The sequence below is a fragment of the Procambarus clarkii genome, chromosome 22, assembly GCF_040958095.1.
Source record: "Procambarus clarkii isolate CNS0578487 chromosome 22, FALCON_Pclarkii_2.0, whole genome shotgun sequence".
NCBI lineage: Eukaryota > Metazoa > Arthropoda > Malacostraca > Decapoda > Cambaridae > Procambarus > Procambarus clarkii.
The window spans coordinates 32163970-32186569 of record NC_091171.1 but is presented as its reverse complement, the minus strand read 5'-3'; the positions used below and the strand labels follow the sequence as shown (position 1 = coordinate 32186569).

Sequence of the window (22600 nt, the reverse complement as noted above, 5' to 3'; positions counted from 1 at the left end):
CAGCCCGAGTACTGAAGATAACTCCTGGCTCTCGCACCCACAAAACTAACACCACACGCAAAGCACAGTGCAGTAGCGACACCGGAGCCAGAGCACACGACCATCGCCTATAGCATCAGCCTCAAGAACTGAGGTGTGGGTAGCCGGCGCGGGGGGTCTGGGGCTCCCCCTTCCCCCTCCCGGGGAGGGGGGAGCTGCGCAGACAGCGGTGCGGCAGTGTGTGACGTCACACTAGTTTGCTTGTTTTCGGTTGGGGAGTTCTATCCACTAGTTCGGTTTTAGGTAGCAATTTTAACCAGAATAGGGGTTTGTTTTGGGGCGCTTACCTTTCTGGGTGCCTGTTCCGGTCGATGGCAGACATAGAATGCTTCCAACTACACGGGGGCTTCTATAGGCCATTGCTCCCCTTGCCTCTCTGAGGGGGCCCGGTTCTGGCCGTGGTCCCCGGTAGGCCTAAGAACTCCATACACATGACTGATGCCAAAGTCTGACATTAGCATATCAGCCTGGGATAGCTCCGGGGAGCCGACGGGGCTCCCCCCAGAAAAGTCCCCGTTGCATAGTGGTAAAGCACTCGCTTGTATCTACCGGGGAGGACTGACCAGGTGCCAATCCTGAACATTAGCCTAGCTCTGATCACCCAGCAGTGAATGGGTACCTTTGTTAAACGATTTGGAGGGTCGTATTCCGGGGTCAAAATTAGGATTAAGGACATGTCCGAAACTCTATGCGTGGTAGTGGCTTTATAAGAATGTATAAACTCTTGTATATATAAATAAAATTAAATAAATAAAAAAGTAGCAAATTAGGCTAGTTAGTTTTGAGTGCCCAGCGCTCATAAATCAATTCATCATCCTTATAGATGTTGGGCTACTAATGTTAAAGTCAATGATTGATTAGTTATCCACATATAAATGTAATGTGTGTAAATGACAGCTGCGTCAAACAGCCTGGTGGACCAAAAACCAAACCGGAGGAGGCCTGGTCCTTGGGGGGTAATTAGCTTTGGGTAATTACATGGACCCCTTGGGTGACGTGATGACTATGGGGTGCACAGTAAACTAAGGCTCACGGGTTGAGTATGTGGTTCAAAATATATACTTTAATGACAAAAATTTAAAATATATTTTATGTTTCTGAATTTCTCATGATATATAATATATAAGGTTTATACTTAAGTTAAGAGCTGTACTTGTGGATGACTTTCCCCGGTTTGGCACCTTCTTTTGATAATTACCTCCTTGTGGTTGACATATATAAACTGACTGTGTCAGCCATAATTCACCTAGACATCTATCCTGCGTCATATGATGATCATAGAGTGCAATTACGGTATCATTGCAACTTTACAGAAAATCGTTAAATCATAAATATATCTTGGTTCTTATACTTGAAATATTGTTACATTCAACGTTTGAAAACAAAGTTTATATCTGTATTTTTAATAAAATATAAAACGTTAATGTTTATCAACGCATCTCTGTGCATTACATAATTTATCAGTATTGTGCAGCCTGTGATCCCCCGTCTGGCTAGACACTGATACCAAGGAGGTTTTCATGTGTCCGGACACCGGCGATAGGGTGGTATTATTTATTTAATTCAAGAGATATTTTTTGAAATGTTGTCACATTAATGGCTACATCTTCCTTTCTTCTGACACATAGATTTTTAAAGTTTATTAAAATATATGGAAACTAATTATGCAATTTATTGGCTGGTGTGCAGGGCTTCACACTCTCTAAGCTAGCCATCAAGTAACTATCAAAATGCATATATCTTCACTTTCACTTCAGTTATATTTATGACAAAAGATTTTAAATGTAGCCTATATTTCTACCTTTCTGATGACATAAAAACTTTCATTTATTATAATATCTAGATCAAACTAACATTGATTTTCAAAAGGTTGTATTTTCCATCAATGGAGAGTGTCAGCCAAGAAACCTTCTTTAAAATATAAATATCTTTCGTCACCCAATAAGATCTAATCTCTGTGAATAAAACGCAAAAATGACTTGATTGTAACCTATCCATCGCTGCCCATTGCATGTGGTTGAGGGTTATGTGTAGGATAAACATATCAATTTGACACTAGCCCTCCATATATGTCAGTTACTTAAATTATAAACTGTGCTTGTAGTCGGTCTCGAGCCCATTGTTGATGTGACGATGTGCATTGACTTTTGTAACTAGCTCATCAAGATTATAACTTGCTTAGCTATAAGAATTATGCGGCTCAGTCCCTGAGCCCATTATGTGCCTCTGTAACACTCCATTATCGCCCATAGGATGGGTATGGGGTGCATAATAAATGAACTAAACTAAACTCTCTGCCTTTTTGATAACATATACAATTATAAGCTTTATTTGTGAATCTCAATTAATTAAACAATATATCACAGAGCCTGTAGGGTTCGGTGAGATGAGCGAAGAGACATGGGAGATTTTACATAAGTACAGTATATGGTAGTTTAATACTTTGGCGTGCCCCGCCCGCCACCCCTCAACTGTGCGATTTGGGTCCCAGAGTTTCACGGGAGCGCGCGTTAATTCCGAAAAGTGTATACTCTCTTCAACTTTGTCACCTTAATTCTCGACCTACGAGATTAAATTTGGTTTCATTGTGTTTGCAGTAGAATTCTCTACAATACTAAATGCCTATAATCTCCAAAAGCCCGGCTAATTACCCACAGCAAACAAGGGAAAGTGTGAATGAGTTACCCAGGAGTGCGCAAAAGCGATAAAATGTGTTCACTCTATTCACTTTGGTCACCTCAATTTTCATCCTAGGTTTTTCATTTTGGCATCAATGGGTTCGCAATAAAATTCTCTAGAGGAACATTAGCATATAAAATAAAAAACCTGGTCCCGCTCCACCCGCCAACGAGGTGAAGATGGGCCACGCGTTACCCGCGAGTGAGCGCCCAGACGCCTTCCAGCTACACTCCCAATTCCTGCCCACAAATGTTTAGTATTTAGTATTTTAGTATATGTAGTATTATAGTTTAGTATTTTTTGTGTAGTAGTTGTACATCACATAAGCATTGTAGATAGCCATTTGCACAAAATAGATGGTCATTTTCTTCGTCCATTTGTGAGTTTTCCTTATGAAGTGATAATATTTGATCATTTGGTCAAAGTGATCAACACCTTTCATGTTTGTATTGTAGTCACAGATTGCATTCGGCTTGTTGACAGTTACCAAACAGTCCCCCAAAAATCGGATAAAAACCTGATTTTTGGGAATTATTTTAGTAGATGACGCAATGCTGCGTCATCCCCGAGATTACCGACAGTAAACGGATGACGCAATGCTGCGTCATGCCCGGACTAAAGTGTTAAGTAGCGAACGCATATCAACAAATAACGAGTATATATAGCAAAACTATTGTCATATGAAGTCGATTTAACTTCCAAACGTGTATTTTTTAATAAATGTTAAATGTTTTCTGGCTAGTTATGTTAGATTTTATTAAAAATACGTATTCTACCTGTTAACATCATAATTTAAATTTGTGATAATTTGAGCAGAGAGTGCGATGACTGGATATGCCAACAAACACTTTCCAGACTGCGATATATCTTGGATAACTCGCTCCACAACATTGACGCTTGGACCGTCGACTTTCTTTGATGCCACTTATTTACTTATTTCATAATGACAGTACTGTATATTATTTTGGAGTAAATATATGTTTTCTTATGTTCTGCATTCAACATCCACATTAAAGTGAGTAAATATACCATATTACTTCATTACTTAAGTAATGCTAGGAGGGTTTGAGTAGCTTTGGGTCTTTAGGTGGACAGAATCTTCAATAGATGGTGCGAGAGTTGCCCCATATCTCTCGCCCGAGCAAGAGTCGAAACTTAATTCAAAATTTATATATCTTTGCCCTCCAACATGATATATTTCCTTTGGTGCACTCATAATAATGTTCATATCTCGGTCTTTCTGGAGGCATATAAGATTTTAGGCTTTATAAGCGTATCTTTGTTAATTATACAATATATCGGCAAGTGCGTAGGCATCTGCACTCCTTGCCTGACAAGCTACTGAACGCCACAATAAAAACATATGTATCTTCACTTGAGCTATAAATACTGTATGTCTATTGTAATGAATTTAAAATGAAGCTCATATTTCTATCTTCCTTAAGACATATAAAACATTTGTGTTTATTAACGAATTTACGTGAAATAAACATTGATCTGAGAGAGAGTTGCTCTGTCGTTCAGTCTGTACGGGGTTGGAGCTCCGTAATTTTTAAAATACATGTACAGTATCTTCATTTGAACTTTAAATATGTCTATGGTAAAGTATTTAAAGTGAAGCTTATATGTCTGCCTTTCTTGAGACATATAAAACATATATGTTTATTAACGAATTCACGTGAAATAAACATTGTGCTGAGAGTTGCTCGGTCGATCGATCTGTGCGGGGTCGGAGATCGGCGATTATAAAAATACACGTATGTTCGCTTTAAATTTAAATATGCCCATGGTAGGGTATTTAGAATGAAGATTATATTTCTATCTTTCTTGTGACATAAAACTCTTACATTTATTAAGGAATCTGCGTGAAATAAGCATTGTTCTGAGATGAATGCTGCAGGTTTCGAGCTTGACGAGCCATGAAAACTGCCACTTTTATACAACTACAAATATCTTTGGTTTTACTTAAAATATTTGTCTGGTAGAGGTTTTATATATAGATCGTGTTTCTTTCTTTCTTCTGACTAACAAATAAATTTGGTTTAATAAGTTATCAAGATGTTTTCAACAATATTCTTTCGGTGTTCGTCTTTTTCAACACGGGCGACCCTTTTGGAAATGCGATACTTGGGTTAACCCATCCCATAGTTGGGTCAGTTTCCATTATGGTTCGGAACATATATATAAATAATAATAATAATAATAATAATAATAATACAGTACTGTAATAACATACATACATACATACAGTACTTCACAGTCTCCAGAGACTGTTGGATGCCTACTACTATATACATACATATGAATACATACAATATACAATATACAGAATATACAGTATGGACATACAGTACATATTGGTTCAATAGTGGTTGAACCTACTTTCTTCACCTGGATCCACCTATTCACCTGTCCCTTCTCCTGGACCCACCCACTTCTGGACCTCTTCCCTTTGCCTGTTCCTTCTCCCTGGCCTGCTCCCTTCCCCTGGGGGTGGCTGCCAACAAAAGGATATCAAAGTAATACAACCTAACCTAAGCTAATACAGCCTAGCATAACAATATGTATAGTTTTAAACAGAAAATGAGCTTCATTGAATTGTCTTGTGTCCGAAACAACCATACCCCTTCAGAGGCAAGACGATTTGACGAAGCTCGTTTTCCATTTGTTAAAATCGTATATATTATTATGCTACACTTTACTAGCTTAGATATGGCTCTACAGTATTGAGCTCGGTTGGGTTAGTCTCAGTTGAGTTGGGCTCAGATGAGTTGAATTTGGTTGGGCTCGGTTGGGTTGGGTTGGGTTGGGTTGGGTTGGGTTGGGTTGGGTTGGGTTGGGTTGGGCTCGGTTGGGTTGGGTTGGGTTGGGCTCGGTTGGGTTGGGTTGGATTGGGCTCGGTTGGGTTGGGTTGGATTGGGCTCGTGTTAGGTTGGGATCGGTTGGTTTGGGTTTGGTTTGGTTTGGTTGGGTTGAACTAGGTTTTAAAATCCGTTGGAGAATCGTCACAAGTTCGATGTGACTTGTATCCTTCCCCCTCACCCCTGACCTTTAACCTGGCCTCCTCCCTTGCCCTCTACATGGCCACCTCTGGCACTCCTCCCCAGCAGTCTCCTCACATAATAAACACCAACATCGCTCAATAAGAGTAACTTACAGTGGATTTAACTTTGTAAACAGTGTAGCCCTTAGTATGGCGGCGGGTCTCCTCAACCTCAAATATCCTCACCCACTGATCTGTTTTGGCTGCCATGTTTGTTTACAGGTGGTGGGCCGTCCCGGGGAGGGAAGGGAGGGGGGGGGGGATACAAGACATTCGGTACTCACCTAGTTGTGGGGTGATGTAGGGAACCTTTAGTACATATGATTTGAGAGAGAGAGAATGCTCTGTGGACAGAGCATCAATATGGCTTAAAGCGTTGAGCTTTGCCTCAAGACAAAGCTTGGGCTGATCTCTAATTTGTTTCTTGGGAGGAAAGGGAGGGATTAAAATTGGAAAAAAAAATTGTGTATAGTTTTATATATTCTTTTTTTCATAGCTAGTTCTTTTATAATTGTCATTTTTTACTTTTCTGTAAAACAGTCCACTTATGCAAACTATTATAGACCCAGACCTTAACCTCTTATCTAGTATCTATGACTATCATCACTTTAATGATCAAAATGGCAGGTATTATACAGCACATGATGTAAACAATGTTTTAGCGTGTAATCACAATGTTTCTGTAATTAACTTGAATGTAAGATCTCCAAGCAAACACTTTGATGATGTCAATCCAGACATTCAAAGCTTCCTAGAAGTTAGTTAGTTTAGTTCATTTATTATGCACCCCATACCCATCTTGTGGGCGGTAGTGGAAAGGGTTACAGAGGCACATAATGGGCTCAGGGACTGAACCCCACAATTCATTTAGCTAAGCAAGTTACAATCTTGATGAGCTAGTTACAAAATTCAATATAAGTCGTCACATCAACAATGGGTTCGAGATCAACCACAAGTACAGTTTTTAAATTAAGCAACTGACACTTGTGGAGAGCTAGTGTCACAATTCTGGAGAGCTAGTGACCACATCTGGACCAACATAACCTCTCCGCTTACTTCAGGAATAATCACTGATAGCACTACAGACCATTACCCCACATTTCTCCTAACCAACATTCACAACCACCTCTAGATACAAGGAAGATAAGCTTTAGGCTGTACAATGAAACTTCTATAGGCAATTTTATAGCTGCTGCCGCTAATATCAACTGGGAGTCCGAATTAGGTACCATAGGGGACATCAACCTAGCAGTGCAATCTTTTCTTCAAAAAACTCTCAGCCTTTATAACACCCACTGTCCTATGCTAACGAAACACGTCACAACTAAAAGGCTAAACAATCCTTGGCTTACAAAGGGGATACTTAAATCCATTAATAAAAAAACATGAACTTGAGAAGAAATATAGGTTAGGTATCGTCTCCAAAGAACTTTCAGAGAATTACTCATCATTACCATCTAAAATAATTAGAAGAGCCAAAATTAAATACTACGAAAATAAATTTACTCAAACAAAGGGCAACATCAAGAAAACATGGAGCACAATTTCACAAATATTGGGATCAAAAAAGATTTTAAATAACAAACCAATAATCCTGTCCAATAACGATGGTCTGCTTTCAGCCACTGATACTGCTATTGATTTTTTTTTTTTGAGATATATACAAGAGTTGTTACATTCTTGTACAGCCACTAGTATGCGTCGCGTTTCGGGCAGATCCCTGGAATACGATCCCTGCTGCGAAGAAGAGTTTTTACAACCAAGTACCCATTTTACTGTTGAGTTAATTAGGTAGTACTTAGTTTTTATCTTAAACTGGTTGGGAGAGGTACCGTCTTTAACATAATTGGGAAGGTCATTCCACATTCGAGGTCCCTTGATTTGTAAAGCATTAAAAGTTTGACTAAGTCGTACTCTTGGAATATCAAATAGGCATTTGTTTCTGGTGTGTTGCTCATGGGATCTGTTACAACCTTCTAGGAAGCTTTTAAGGACAGGATTGACATTACAGTTCAGCGTTTTATATATATAAAATATACGTCAGAGGATGTGCAGTGACTTAATATCTAGCATATTGAGAGATTTGAGTAAGGGTACCGAGTGATGTCTGGGGCCAGAGTTAGATATTGTCCTAATAGCAGCTTAATTTGTGTTGAGTAATTAGAGAACGTAAATGATTTTGGGTAGTAGAACCCCAAGCACAAATACCATAGTTGAGATAAGGATTGATGAGAGAGTAATAGAGTGTCACCAGGGCAGGGCGAGGTACATAATATCTGATCTTAGAAAGAATGCCAACAGTTTTTGAAACTTTTTTTTGATATATTTAGAATGTGTCCCTGGAAATTCAGCTTGCTGTCAATGAGAACGCCAAGAAATTTACCATCTACTTTGTTACAAATTTGGGTAATGTTAATCCTGAGATTTATTTGATTTGAGGATTTATTGCCAAACAAAATATAGAAAGTTTTGTCAATATTGAGGGGTGAGTTTGTTGGCAGTTAGCCAGTGATGTACTTTATTTAGCTCAGTATTAAATGAGAAAGCTGATGAAATTGCTAAATTGGCAACTCGTCATCAAGTGATACATAAAACAATTCAACCCAGCCTAGAGAACATAAAAAAACATCATCACCAAAAAACTCTCACACCTCAACAAAGCTTATCTACACCAGAGAGTAGCTGAAGGGAATTCGCCCTCTGCAATATCGTATCTTTAGGCAACCAAATTCTAAAGGTTAAATATCCCAAAAGGAATCCACAGGGAAATAGCAGTTAGGTTATATAGACTACGTCTAAATTACAGATGCAACTGGGAGATTGGTGAACCCCGATAGAGAGTGCATCATCTGCCAAACTGTCACAGAAAAGTCATAACTTCACAATCTTCTGGAATGTGAAGCAACCAACGACCTTAGAAGAGCTTTAAGTGTCCCTGAATCTTACAGTGGCCACCCTGAAGCCATACTCTATACTTTAATCTCAATTAGTATATTAATTTTTAGTCTTTAATGTTTTTTCCTGCCCGAAAAGCTTTGCGTAATAGTGGCTTTAGGCATTGTATGTACTAGCTCTATCTATAAATATATCAATTTTTGTAAAACCTCTTGTATGAATGTACTTTACCTGAATAAACATTTATTTATTTATTTATTTATTTATTTATTATTTATTTATCAACACAGCTACTCTCCTGGTCAAAAAACCACCTCTAGGGTGGCTTAATCTTTATCAATCAATCAATCTTCAGGGATAATCATTGATAGGACCACAGACCATTACCCCTGATTTCTCCTAACCAACATTAATAAACCACCTCTAGATACAAGGAAGATAAGCTTTAGGCTGCACAATGAAACTTCTATGAGCAACTTTATTGCTGCTGCTGCTCACATCAACTGGGAGGCTGAATTAGGTGACATAGTGAACATCAACCTAGCAGTACAAACATTTCTTCAGAAAACTCTGAATCTTTAAAACTCCCACTGTCCAATGCTAATGAAACAAGTTACAAATAAAAGGTAAAACACTCCATGGCTTACAAAGAGTATACTTAAATCTATTAATAAAAAACATGACCTTGAGAAGAAGTATAGGTTAGGAATCATTTCGAAAGAATTTTCAAAAATTTACTCATCAATGCTGTCTAAAATAATTAGAAGAACCAAAATAAAATACTACGAAAATAAATTTACCCAAATTAAGGGCAACATTAAGAAAACATGGAGCTAACATGTTACAAAACATGTTTGTAACTCTGCATCTATTTATGTACTTTTCCTAAATAAAATATTATTACTATTGTTATTATTATTAATATATTTAAAATTATAACGTTACCGTTTTCTATAGTGAGCATAGCGGGGCGTCCTCGGGTGTAAGCGATCACTCCTCTCCTGCTGATTCATACCTCTGCATCGATTTACCTTATTTTTAGGTGATTATATCAATTCCGCCCTTGGGATTGGCTTTCAGCACGTGTGAAATAAAGTAAAGTGAAAAAGGACTTGTTTGAGTTTTGAGGTGATGTGGTATTGAGTAGAAATTGTTTAAAATGCAAGATTATTTGACATGGGTGTTGTCTTTTTGTTGCTGATCCTGAGGTCTGGGCCGTTCGTTAGCTGTGTTTAGTTATTGTTACTGCAGTCACGAGTCGTTAGTGTAAACCATAAGACCATATCAATAAAGTCTCCAATTGGGCAATGGAAAAGAACATGATGATTGACAGTGATAAATTCTAGGTACTTTGGTATGTTGATAAGGTAGAATTTTATCTGAATTTATCTGAGGGGCCACTAATACTAGTTACCTCGACGAGGACAGGAAGGTGGTGGCTTGTCAAAGGTTCCCCTATTTGCCTTGATCTTTTCCAGTTATGCTTTTAAAATGTAATAGTTTTGGCGTTTGTGGCTTTGGCAGGTAGGCGGTTCCATGGGTTTACAACCCTCTGGGTGAAAAAAACATCTCCTGTTCTCAGGTCTACATTGTGGCTTGCTGAGCTTGAACCCATTGCTCCTTGTTCGTGTCACATCTGATCTTTTAAGGAAATTGTCCGGATCAACATCCTCCAAATTGTTCATTGTTTTAAAAGTTTCAATGAGATCTGCCCTGTCGTGCCTGGTTTGCAGTGTTGTTAGCCCTGTGGCCCTCAACTGTTCCTCATACATGAGTTGACTTAGCTCTGGAAGGATTTTTGTTGCCTGGTGTTGTACTTTCTCAGCAGCAGCTATCTCCTTCTGAAGATGTGGTCTCTATGCTTGGATACAGTAATCCAAATTGGAGTGCACCAAAGATTTATACAATTAGATCACTACCTTCTTATCATCAGCCCTTAGAATGCGCATATTACTGCGCATATTGGGGGCCCTGGTAGCAAAATTTTTTTGAATTATGTAAAAATAACTTAAAAATGTTAAACAAATCACCAACGTTTTGGCTTCAGTATCGTGAAACTTTCATCAAAATATGTTCAGAGATTGATTTTAGACAAATTTAAAAAAAAATAAGAACGTTTTGTTGATAAGGAGAACAGCTCCTAATAACTGGAACTGAAGGATTATGCAGCAATAAAGAGATGCAAGCACCTGTCCAATGCTCAAAGAAGAATAGTAGTAAGCAGTGTCCACAAAGTGGATATGCTGTTGATGCCTTTATATCATTGCTGAGATACATAATAACACAAATAATAATGAATAACTATGTTAATATGCTCTATTTTGTTATATATCATATAAATACATTGTCCAATGTTATATGATACTTTCATCAATGTGCCAAAAATATTTTTTTAGGGGAATTTTTTTTTTAAGATTTTAGCTTTTTTCTCCTTTGTTTTTTATCTGATTTTGTTGTAACCTTTATATCCTGGAGAGTGCATATGTTTCCCTAACTATGTGATGATAGAATGAAATTGGTCAACAAATAAATCAGTGTAAACAATGAGTCACAATAGCGTGGCTGAAAAATGTTGACCAGACCACACACTAGAAAGTGAAGGGACGACGACGTTTTGATCCGTCCTGAACCATTTACAATCGACTTGAGAATGGTCCAGGATGGACCAAAATGTCGTCGTCCCTTCACTTTCTAGTGTGTGATCTGGTCAACAAATAAATCAGTCACAACTTGCAAAACTTGGGACTTAATTTTTTTGACTGATGTTTTTCAATGATTTCAAACTATTTTCTTTGTCACTTTAGGTTGTTTTGATGATTAGGGACCATATTAGGGCTTTTTCACTTATATAAAGTATACCTTAACACTATCGCCCATACCACGTGAGCGCCACAGACTTTGACATCACGGGGGTAACGGTGTGGGCGAACGTGCGGCGACGCCTAAATGTGTATACTCGTTTCAGTTTTCTCACCTTAATTCTCGTGCTACATCGTTCGTTTTAGTATCACTGTGTTCGCAATTAAATTCCCTGCAGATGTATATGTATATAATGTCCAAAAGCCTGGCGAGACTCCCCACAGCAAGCCTAAAATTACCCATGAACGAGCACCAATTTGCACACCACAACCTAATGTATATACTCGTTCAGTTTGATAACATCAATTTTCATGTTACATCGTTCGTTTTGGTATCACATTGTTCGCAATATAAAGGCGCGCATTTTAATTAATACTTGTCTCATAATAATAGAGCAATAACTGGAATTTTAACATATTTTAATTTTGGACGCTCATCATCAAAATTATTTATATCTTTCCAGTGTTCTGACATAAATTTTCATGTTACATCGCTCGTTTTGGTATCAAATTGTTCGCAATATAAAGGCGCGCATTTTAAAACTAGTCCCATAATAATAGCACAATAAATAAAATTTTAACAATTATTTTAAAATTTAAAATTTAGATCCAAAAACGTATTTATAATTTTTCAAGTGTTCTGACATCAAGTTTTGTTTTACATCTTTCATTTTGGTATCAAATTGTGCGCATTTTAAAGGTGCTTATTTTGAAACTATCCCGAGGTCGATCAGATAAAAAATGAATTTTATACAAATATTTTTGTAGTGGACGTGAGTCCTGTTCGTAGCTAGGACTCAAGAGAAAAAAAATGGACGTGATCGGTGTCCAAAGCAAGCGACACTGTTAAATATATCCCCTAAATCATTATAATTATTATAATTATCCCTATACTGTATTCTGTGTTTTTTTAGGGTTATTTTTTTCTTGACTTCATTTCGTGACATATTGACCTACAAGTTTCACATATTTGAGTACGAATGCCAAACAATGTTTATTAAAACATACAATTAAAATCACGAATTAAAACTACCTGTATTCATTGTTGATAACTTCAACTTTAATTATCTCTGAAACTAGAGTTTCAACTTTGAGTGGCTTCTAAAATTCCAGTTTTTTACTGATTCTCACTATTTTGACATATTGTGTGCTCAGCTGTCTGTTCTACAATCCTGTCGGAATGGATTTTTCATAAACTTTATACATTTGGAGTTATAATTTTTTTGGTCTAAATTTGCTGCATATTTCAAATGCCCTATTGACGATTTATTTTACAGTAAACTATACTGAAAACCTATACAGTGGGGCCTCGACTAACAATGGTAATTCGTTTCCAGAAACGGATCGTAAGTTGAAATATCGTAAGTCGAAGTCATTTTTCCCATAAGAAATAAAGGGAATTGAAGTACTGTAATCCGTTCTCCACCCTCCAAAATATTAACTTACAAATACATTTTATACTGAATACAAAGTTTTTTTCTAACTACAGTAGAGTACATGTGTTTATCTTACCTTTATGGAGGACTCTTGATGACATATGGAAGATGGTGATGAGGGGGGAGGATGAGAGGTGTTACTGTTTGGAAGGGTAGTCCCCTTCCATTATCACATCAGGCAGTGATGTTTTCTCTGGGGTGCTCTCTCTCCTATGCCTGCATACCACTAGGACCTGGTTGTGGTTCACTGCTTCTTTGTCTCATTAAAAATGTCAAGAGACTTGTTTTTCCCTTCGTTTTAACATTTGTCTTTAGTGATGCATTACAGTGTCACTGAATAGGTTAAGGCAACGGCCTACTGCAGCTTGATTTGGGCGAGTCGTTTCAGCAAAAGTTTGCAGTTCTTCCCATGCTGCACACATTTTCTTAATTGTTGAGGAAGGGACATTCTGTATTGGCACATCCTCCCCTAAAGAAATTTCCTCAGCTGCTTCTTCTTGCTGCTCCTTTTGAAGGGCTTGGAGTTTTTCGGTGATCAGTTCTTCGTTGTGTTCTTCCACCAACTCCTCCACATCAGCACCATCCAACTCCAAACCCAATTCCCGACCCAGAGAAACAATTTCCTCAACAAGAGGCACTTCAGGTTCAGGCTCAAACCCCTCAAAGTGTCATTCTGCAGCACATTCAGGCCACAATTTTCTCTAGCCAGAGATCATGGTTCTTAAGAGATCATGATCTCTTGACTTAAGAGATCAAGTCACTTCTTGCCAGGCTTTGTCAACGCGTTTTAAAGCTCTACAAATGTTAAAATGTTTTTTCCAGAACTCTTTGAGGGCGAGTTGTGTGGCATCCGTCACTTCGACACATCTCCAGAAAAGTGCCCTTTCATAAAGTTTCTTAAAATTAGCAATGATTTTCTGGTCCATAGCCTGAAGTAGAGGAGTGGTGTTGGGAGGAAGGAACTTTATTGTAACAAAACTAAATTCCTCCATCAATGAATCCTCCAAGCCTGGAGGATGGGCAGGAGCATTGTCGAGGAGAAGCAGGGCCTTGAGTGGCAAACTGTTCTCCTGCAAATATTTTTTGATGGCCGGGCACACCACCTCATTCACCCACTACGTAAAAAATTGCCTAGTCTTTCTACATCACACACACATTTTGTGTTTCTGCACATTATAATTTTTGGAAACCCTTGGATTTTCGGAGCAAGCAAGGGTTTAATTTTCAAATCGCCACTCACATTACCACACAACACAAGAGTAAACCGATCTTTCATAGGCTTGTGTCCGGGCAATGACTTCTCCTCCTTGGTAATGTATGTTTTCTTCGGCAATCTTTTCCAGAATAGCCCTGTCTCATCACAATTAAACACTTGTTGTGGTAGGTATGCCTCAATCTGCACAAAATCTTTAAATTCACCAATGAATCTTTCAGCCGCTGGTTTGTCTGAGCTGGCAGCCTCTCCATGCCTCACAACACTATGAATGCCACTTGTTTTTCTAAATTTCTCAAACCATCCCCTGCTCGCCTTAAACTCTTTCGCTTCTGCATCACTCGTTCCAGGGGTTTTCTTTAAAAGATCTTCATGCAATTTTCTTGCCTTTCACAAATGATAGCCTCTGAAACACTATCCTTGCTGTGTATCCAAATTAATAACAACTGTTAAACATCCTCGAGTGTTTGTGTTCTATTTTGCGTGATTATTGATACGCCTTTTGCCACTTTAGCACTCATAATGTCCTTTTTCTTAGCCAATATGGTGGATATCGTTGACTGAGATTTGTTGTACTGTCTAGCTAGTTCAACAACCCGCACACCTTGTGTGTTTACACAAGCCATGAGGCCTATCCCAGAGCACGTCCCTCAGTGATAATATACGGACATATATATATATATAGTGTTATATACATAGTGTAATATGGAAATGTGGATCTAGGAATTAGTAAATTAGTAATAGAGTGAGTGAATATCACTGCAAGATGGAAATTAGGCAGAAAATTCCTTGTAATAATACAAGCACATAATATATGTTATAAATCGAGTAACTGGAAACTGGTGGCATCATCCTAGGACAACAAAGGGTCAACTGTACCGCACGGGGACCATCTTCGCTACCCTACGCTAAGTACCTGCCATAAAGTTTGAACAGTGTAACATATATAATATTACAAATGTACGGTATTCATATAATATTATAAATATATACGTATAATGCTATAAATAGTAAAATTACTGAAGTCAACAAGGAATACATACATTGCAGCAAATACGATACATCAGACAATGGAGGTGTGTGGCGAGTGTTTTGTACCATTTGGAAGATGGTACTATTTGGAACACGTATTGTAGGCGTCAAGTGTTGCATCTGTAACGCAATATTCCACCTGAACTGTGCAGAATTATTTACAAAATTATCTACAGCATGCACAAACAGCCAAGGATTATACTGGGTTTGCAAAAAAGACAGGTTAATATGGGAAAACATAACCCAACTGATAAATGCCATACCCGAGTCACACAGATTAACATTCACAAAAAAGCTACCAGCGATGTATGTGGACCGTGAAAAAACAACACTGGATAACGACCAAAATTCAGGAACAAGTACTTTAGAGAACCACAGTAGTAGTGTGGAGGATGAGGGTATTGTGATACAAAACAACAGCAATATTGCAGAGCCAGGTAATATAAACGATGAGAGCAACAGTGGGAATGAGTGCATAAACGAAAGAATTGGGACGAACAACGAAGATGGCTCCATTAAAGAGGCGGCCAAGACAGGCACGAGTATAAATATCCTGAAAACAGGAAAAACTGAAAATATTTGCAAATTCTATGCACGAGGAATATGCAAATATAGGAAATTAGGTGTAAAATGCACTTTTCTGCATCCTCAAAAATGCAGGAACATGTTGATGAGGGGTACATGCCATTTTGGAACGGGGTTATCTCTTGAAGTTAACTTGAGATGATTTCGGGGCTTTAGTGTCCTCGCGGCCTGGTCCTCGACCAGGCCTCCACCCCCAGAAAGCAGCCCGTGACAGCTGACTAACACCCAGGTACCTATTTTACTGCTAGGTAACAGGGGCATAGGGTGAAAGAAACTCTGCCCATTGTTTCTCGCCGGCACCCGGGATCGAACCCGGGACCACAGGATCACAAGTCCAGTGTGCTGTCCGCTCGGCTGACCGGCTCCGTATAAATACTAGGGGTGTAGATACTTCCACCCTAAACTATGTAAATTCTCAATTAGGGACAAAAAATGTTACAATCTCCGGTGTCTGGAATTCCACGTGAGAGGTACACAGCGTTATAGACGGGAAGATCAATATGATACTACTGGAAAGTTTTTAGAGGAAGGCAGAAACAGATTAGAACATATAAGAGAGAGGAACAGTCAGATGGAACCACTACAGGATTACAGAGGGGAAGGGAGATACCCACAAGACTGGAATACAAGTCATCAACAAGCACACAAGTACTACACCACACAACAACCGCACTACTACCGGAACTGGATGAATCACTACCAAAAAACACACCCTGGACATGGGTGGAGAGGGGGGAGAACTACCAAAGCCCACAAGAAGTGACACAATCTGGAAAATCATTCATATTTGCATACATACAAGGTCTAAAATCAAAGTCAAGAAATAAAGTTAAGTTCATAAATGGTCTTCTAATATAATCGAACTCAATATTTGGTGCATTTACAGAAACCCACACAAAAGACCACATGAATAGTGAAATCTGGATCCCAAATTATAATCTGTTTAGATGTGACAGAGTAATTAGGTCAAGTGGAGGAGTAGGTCTGTATATTAAAGAGGAGCTGGCATACACAGAGCCTTTGAACTCAACAAATGAGGTGGTAAAGGTACTTGGAATCAAGGTAGAGAATATAAATATAATTATTATTCTAATATACAAACCGCCAGATGCAACAGTTGAGGAATTCACTGAACAGATCCACAAAATAGAGAATATCCTTGATAACCTAGCAAACCCAGTACCAGATATTATCTTCCGTGGAGACTTCAATCTACCCAGTTTACAATGGAGAGTAGTAAACAATAACATTATAGCAGGAAATCAACCTGGAAATAACCAATCACAGGTCAGAGAACTACTGCGATTCTGTGACAAATTCTCGCTCAGTCAGCAGATTACAGAACCAACTAGGAACGAGAGTCAGTCTTTCAGTTTCCGTGGTTTAGTGGTAAGACACTCGCCTGGCGTTCCGCGAGCGCTTTGTCATGGGTTCGTATCCTGGCCGGAGAGGATTTACTGGGCGCAAATCCTTAACTGTAGCCTCTGTTTAACTCAACAGTAAAATGGGTACTTGGCTGTAAAAACGATTCTTCATGGGGGTCGTATTCCAGGGACTTGCCCGAAACGCTACGTGTACTAGTGGCTGTACAAGAATGTAACAACTCTTGTATATATCTCAAAAAAAAAAAAAAAAAAAAAAAAAAAAAAAAAAAAAAAAAAAAAAAAAATGCTGACCTCATATTCACGAACAATGATGAGCTAATCAGAGACATTACTGTCTCAGACACTACGTACTCGGACCACAAGCTCATTGAAGTGCAAACTAACATCAATAATGGTAGTAGGCCCAAGAGAAACAACAAGCGGGAAGGGCTATTCAATAAATTCAATTTTAATAATAAAAGGATAGACTGGGAGAAAATAAACAGGGAACTAACAAACATTCAATGGGAAAATGTTCTAAGTAATAAAAATTCTACACGAGGAATAGAAAAACTGACTTCTGAAGCCTATGAAGTCTGTCTGAAACATGTTCCTTTGAGGAAAGCCAGAAAGAGGTCCAACGTAGAAAGATAAATGCAGACGACACTACAAAAGAAGAAATAATTTAAAGAGGGAGATTGAAGAAATCGAACAGAGACTGAAGCATTCATAGCATATTAAAGAAAGGCAACTAGAACAGAAAGCAATTCAAGAAATAAAGAAAAACCCAAAATATTTCTTCACATATGCTAAATCAAAAGCAAAAACCACTGCCAGTATTGGACCTTTTCATACTAGTGAAGGTTCATATACCGAGGATGACAAAGAAATTAGTGAAATCCTAAAAAAGCAGTATGAGGAAATGTTTAGCACCCTGATACACAGCATGAAAGTGGAGGATCCGGACAACTTCTTTATGGGTGATATCCAAACCCCTATAAATATAACTGATATCAACACGAGCGTGGCAGATTTTGAAAGAGAAATTGACAATGTGCCCATGCATTCAGCCCCGGGTCCAGACTCGTGGAATTCAATATTTATAAAGAAATGCAAAGTGCCGGTAGCAAAGGCACTCAGTATAGTGTGGAGGAAGAGCTTGGACACGGGAGATACCAGATGCGCTTAAAGCAGCAGGCATAGCCCCTCTACACAAGGGAGGTAGCAAAGCATTGGCAAAGAATTATAGACCATTTGCACTAATGTCTCACATAATAAAAGTATTTGAGAGAGTGATCAGGAGTCAGGTTACTAGTTTCATAGAGACTAATGACCTCCACAATCCAGGCCAACATGGATTTAGATCAGGAAGATCATGCCTCTCACTGCTACTTGACCATTATGACAAAATCACTGAGGCATTAGAAGAAAAACAGAATGCAGATGTGGTATACACGGATTTCGCAATGGCATTCGATAAGTGTGACCATGGAGTGATAGCACACAAAATGAGGTCAATGGGAATAACTGGTAAAGTAGGACACTGGATACTCAGTTTTCTGTCGAACAGAACACAAAGAGTAACAGTCAACCATATAAAATTGAGTCCAAGTGCAGTTAAAAGCTCAGTACCTCAAGGTACAGTCTTTGCACCACTCCTTTTCATTATTCTCATATCAGATATAGACTCAAATACAAGGCACAGCTTCGAATCATCCTTTGCAGATGACACAATGATCAGCATGAAAATTACCTTCTGCTGAAGATATTGAAAAACTACAAGCAGATATTAATAAAGATTTCGACTGGGCAGCAGAAAATAACATGATGTTTAACAGCGATAAATTCCAGGTACTCAGATACGGTAAAAATAAGAACCTTAAACATAATACAGGGTACAAAACGCAATCAAATTTGCCCATAGTAGGAAAGCAACATGTAAAGGATTTGGGAATAATGATGTCTGACGACCTAAATTTTAGAGAGCATAGCCAAGCAAATATTGCGGCAGCCAGGAAAATGATAGGTTGGATTACGAGAACTTTCAAATCCAGGGATCCCATCACAATGGTTGTACTCTTCAAATCACTTGTGCTGTCCCGTCTTGAGTACTGCTCAGTACTCGCTTCCCCCATTCAGAGCAGGAGAGATTGCTGAAATAGAGGGAGTACAGAGGACATACACGGGATATATAAACGAGATAAAGCATCTAAATTACTGGGATCATCTCAAAGCTCTCAGAATGTACTCGTTAGAAAGACGACGGGGAGATATAAAATAATATACACATGGAAAATACTGGAGGGCCAGGTCCCAAATCTGCACAGTAAAATAATAACATACTGGAGTGAACGATATGGAAGAAAATGCAGAATAGAACCAGTGAAGAGCAGGGGTGCCATAGGCACAATTAGAGAGAACTGTATAAACATCAGAGGTCCATGGTTGTTCAACATACTCCCAGCGAGCATAAGAAATATTGCCGGAACAACTGTGGACATCTTTAAGAGGAAACTAGATAGTTTCTTAGAAGGAGTGCCGGACCAACCGGGCTGTGGTGGGTATGTGGGGCTGCGGGCCACTGCAAACATCCTAGTGGACCAAACTCTCACAAGTCAAGCCTGGCCTCGGGCCGGGCTTGGGGAGTAGAAGAACTCCCAGAACCCCATCAACCAGGTAACATCTTCACATTTACGAATGATTTCTTGTTTTTGCTTTATGGTCATCCTTACATGGGTTTTCGTATGTTGAACCTTACCACTGACTTTTTGGGACCCAGGGTATGATATATAATAATTACTTTTATGTTCAAAAAGCAAAAAATCACCACGAAAACGAAATTTCCTATTGGCGTGATCATCACCAAGCGGGCAGCTGTAGTAATCCGAGGCAGGTCGGCCCGCGTGACCTAAGAACCATGCGCTCTGTCAACTCGAACGGGTACCAACAAATATTGTTAGTCGATGACACCATTGTATGTTGAGCCGCATTTTTCGATCAAATTTACATCATAACTCTAAATTATTGTAAGTCGGGGCAATCATAAGTCGAGGTGCCACTTTATTCTAATTTGATGAAAATGAAGATCATATGCGCTACTGAGAGAATAACAACACTAAATGAACAATTGGTGATAGTTCATATTTTTTATTCTGAATTGAAATCTGAAATTTTCAATATTCAATTTTAAAATTAATTTTGATTCTCTTGTTTTTCAAGTTATGCTGTGATCATTTAGACAAAGTTGGAGCATTTGCATAGTTGATTATGCAAAAAAAAAAAAATGGAAAGTGTTTGTGCACGTTTTAAAAACTTAGGTTAAATTATTTTATGTCAAAACATATATGTATGTATTGCGCGGTCTAAGGGTTAAAGTCAAAGGTACAAGTGATTATTCAAAGGGTTTGATTAGCTTTTCTGGGGGAAGCCCCGTTGGCTCCCCGGAGCTATCCCAGGCTGATATGCTAATGTCAGACTTTGGCATCAGTCATGTGTATGGAGTTCTTAGGCCTACCGGGGACCACGGCCAGAACCGGGCCCCCTCAGAGAGGCAAGGGGAGCAATGGCCTATAGAAGCCCCCGTGTGGTTGGAAGCATTCTGTGTCTGCCATCGACCGGAACAGGCACCCAGAAAGGTAAGCGCCTCAAAACAAACCCCTATTCTGGTTAAAATTGCTACCAAAAACCGAACTAGTGGATAGAACTCCCCAACCGAAAACAAGCAAACTAGTGTGACGTCACACACCACCGCGCCGCTGTCTGCACAGCTTCCCCCTCCCCGGGAGGGGGAAGGGGGAGCCCCAGACCCCCCGCGCCGGCTACCCACACCTCAGTTCTTGAGGCTGATGCTATAGGCGATGGTCGTGTGCTCTGGCTCTGGTGTCGCTACTGCACTGTGCTTTGCGTGTGGTGTTGGTTTTGTGGGTGCGAGAGCCAGGAGTTATCTTCAGTACTCGGGCTGCATGCGCCTAGGGCTGCCTTCCCTAGGTGCCCTGTAAGTACTGCCCTTGGGGCTTGGGGCCACCTTCCACAGGCTCCTCGGGGTCTGCCTCTGCTGGTCCGTTTTACCTTTCGGTTTTTCGGCCGCCTGTTGGGCTCTTGGGTGTTCTGTTCTCCCTTGTTACCGGCAGGTAAGAGGCAGTTTGCACTGGTAGGGGGCGCAGGGTGCTGCTCAGCTTGTATTTCCCGACATCGCGGCCGGCTCTGTTCCTTGGGGTTCGCTGTCCTCTTGCGGGGTTTTCTTTTTCTTTTTCTTTTTGCCTGGTGGGGGGTTCTGTCATTTTCTTAAATTTGTTTTTGCCCTTCCACTGTTCTCCTCGGTGGCGCCCCCTGCTAGGTCCCCGTGAGTGTACACGTCCCTGGGGTTCAGCTTTAGAAGTTTGCTTGGTAGTTTTGGGTGCCGGTTTGCAGCACCCTGCCTGGGACTACCTGAGCGCGAGTCCTCTTAAAGTAAACGCTCAGGACCCTGGGAATTCCCTAGGGGGCGCATGGGTCCGATGGATGTGACCCCGGAGTCCCCACTCGCTGTGTGCGAGTTTGAGGGTTGCTCGGTTTCCTTGTCTCAGGGTGACCCTCATTGTTTTTGCCTCTGCCACGCTGCCTGTTGGGTCGGTGATACTTTCGACCCTGAGTCCTGTGAGTGTTGCTGTATTCGGGTACAGCCGGCGCGTGCATTGCAGTCTAGGTTTCGTCTGTTGCAACGCGCTCGGTTGGTTGCTCCCCCGGATGCCCCGGGGCTGCCCCGCTTTGCTTTTCGAGACCCGGACTTGGGGGTGGGGGTTGCTTCGATCCTGGTTCAGTCCGCACCTCCTCGTCCTTCCCCTTCTGTTCGTTCTGGGTCTCGTAAGGGTCGCCGACCCTTTCGCGGTTTGCCCCCTTGACGGGGCGATGGGGGGGCAGCTTGCACTGTTCGCCCGCGCCTGGTCGCACGATTCGTGGGCCTTTCGGGTCGTGTCTTGCGGCCTGCGGTGGCGTTGGGTGGCCCCTCCCCCCTTGGGGGGGTCGGGGCTGGCAGGGCAGGTTTCTTCCCCTGTGCTCTGTCGAGTCGTCTTGGAGTGGGTACGCTTGGGCGTCGTCGAAACGACGTCGTCCCTCAGATGGGTTTCCCGTCTGTTTCCGGTTCCGAAACGGGACTGCGCGGACCTGCGGTTCATTATGGACTTGTCCCGTCTGAACCCCTGGGTTCATTGCCCCTCCTTTCGGATGACTACGCTGTCTCAGGTTCAGCTCCTCTTGGAGCCGGGAGCTTGGATGGTGTCCCTGGACCTCCGGGACGCTTATTGGCATGTCCCTGATTCATCTGCAGTTCAGGGACTGGCTCGGTTTTGTTGTGGGGCGTCTGAGTTACCACTTTCGTTGTCTCCCGTTCGGGTTGAACCTGGCACCTCGCGTGTTCACGCGCCTTACACGGGTTGTGGTGGCTCGGTTGCGTCTCCTAGGTGTTCGGGTGTTGGCCT

The 22600-nt window shown here is 40.4% G+C and overlaps 2 protein-coding genes across 18 annotated transcripts in view; one reads left to right on the top strand and one right to left on the bottom strand.

Annotated features, from left to right (window-relative positions):
- Window positions 1–6007, bottom strand: part of LOC123758696 (ribosomal protein S6 kinase delta-1) — a 184124-nt gene extending 178117 nt beyond the window's left edge. The window contains exon 1 of one of the 3 annotated variants that reach the window (XM_069328824.1): window positions 5876–6007. In XM_069328824.1, the coding sequence (XP_069184925.1) occupies window positions 5876–5971 (96 nt within the window). In that variant the 5' untranslated portion in view covers window positions 5972–6007. The remainder of the gene's footprint in view (window positions 1–5875) is intronic. The other 2 variants (XM_045743257.2, XM_069328825.1) reach the window with 2 other exon arrangements.
- A 3607-nt stretch (window positions 6008–9614) lies between these two features.
- Window positions 9615–22600, top strand: part of DCTN1-p150 (dynactin subunit 1) — a 398222-nt gene continuing 385236 nt past the window's right edge. For 14 of the 15 annotated variants that reach the window (XM_069328823.1, XM_069328818.1, XM_069328814.1 and 11 more), the window contains exon 1: window positions 9622–9698. The gene's annotated coding sequence lies outside the window, so the exon portion shown is untranslated. Of the gene's footprint in view, window positions 9699–22600 lie in introns of all 15 variants that reach the window. The other variant, XM_069328813.1, reaches the window with a different exon arrangement.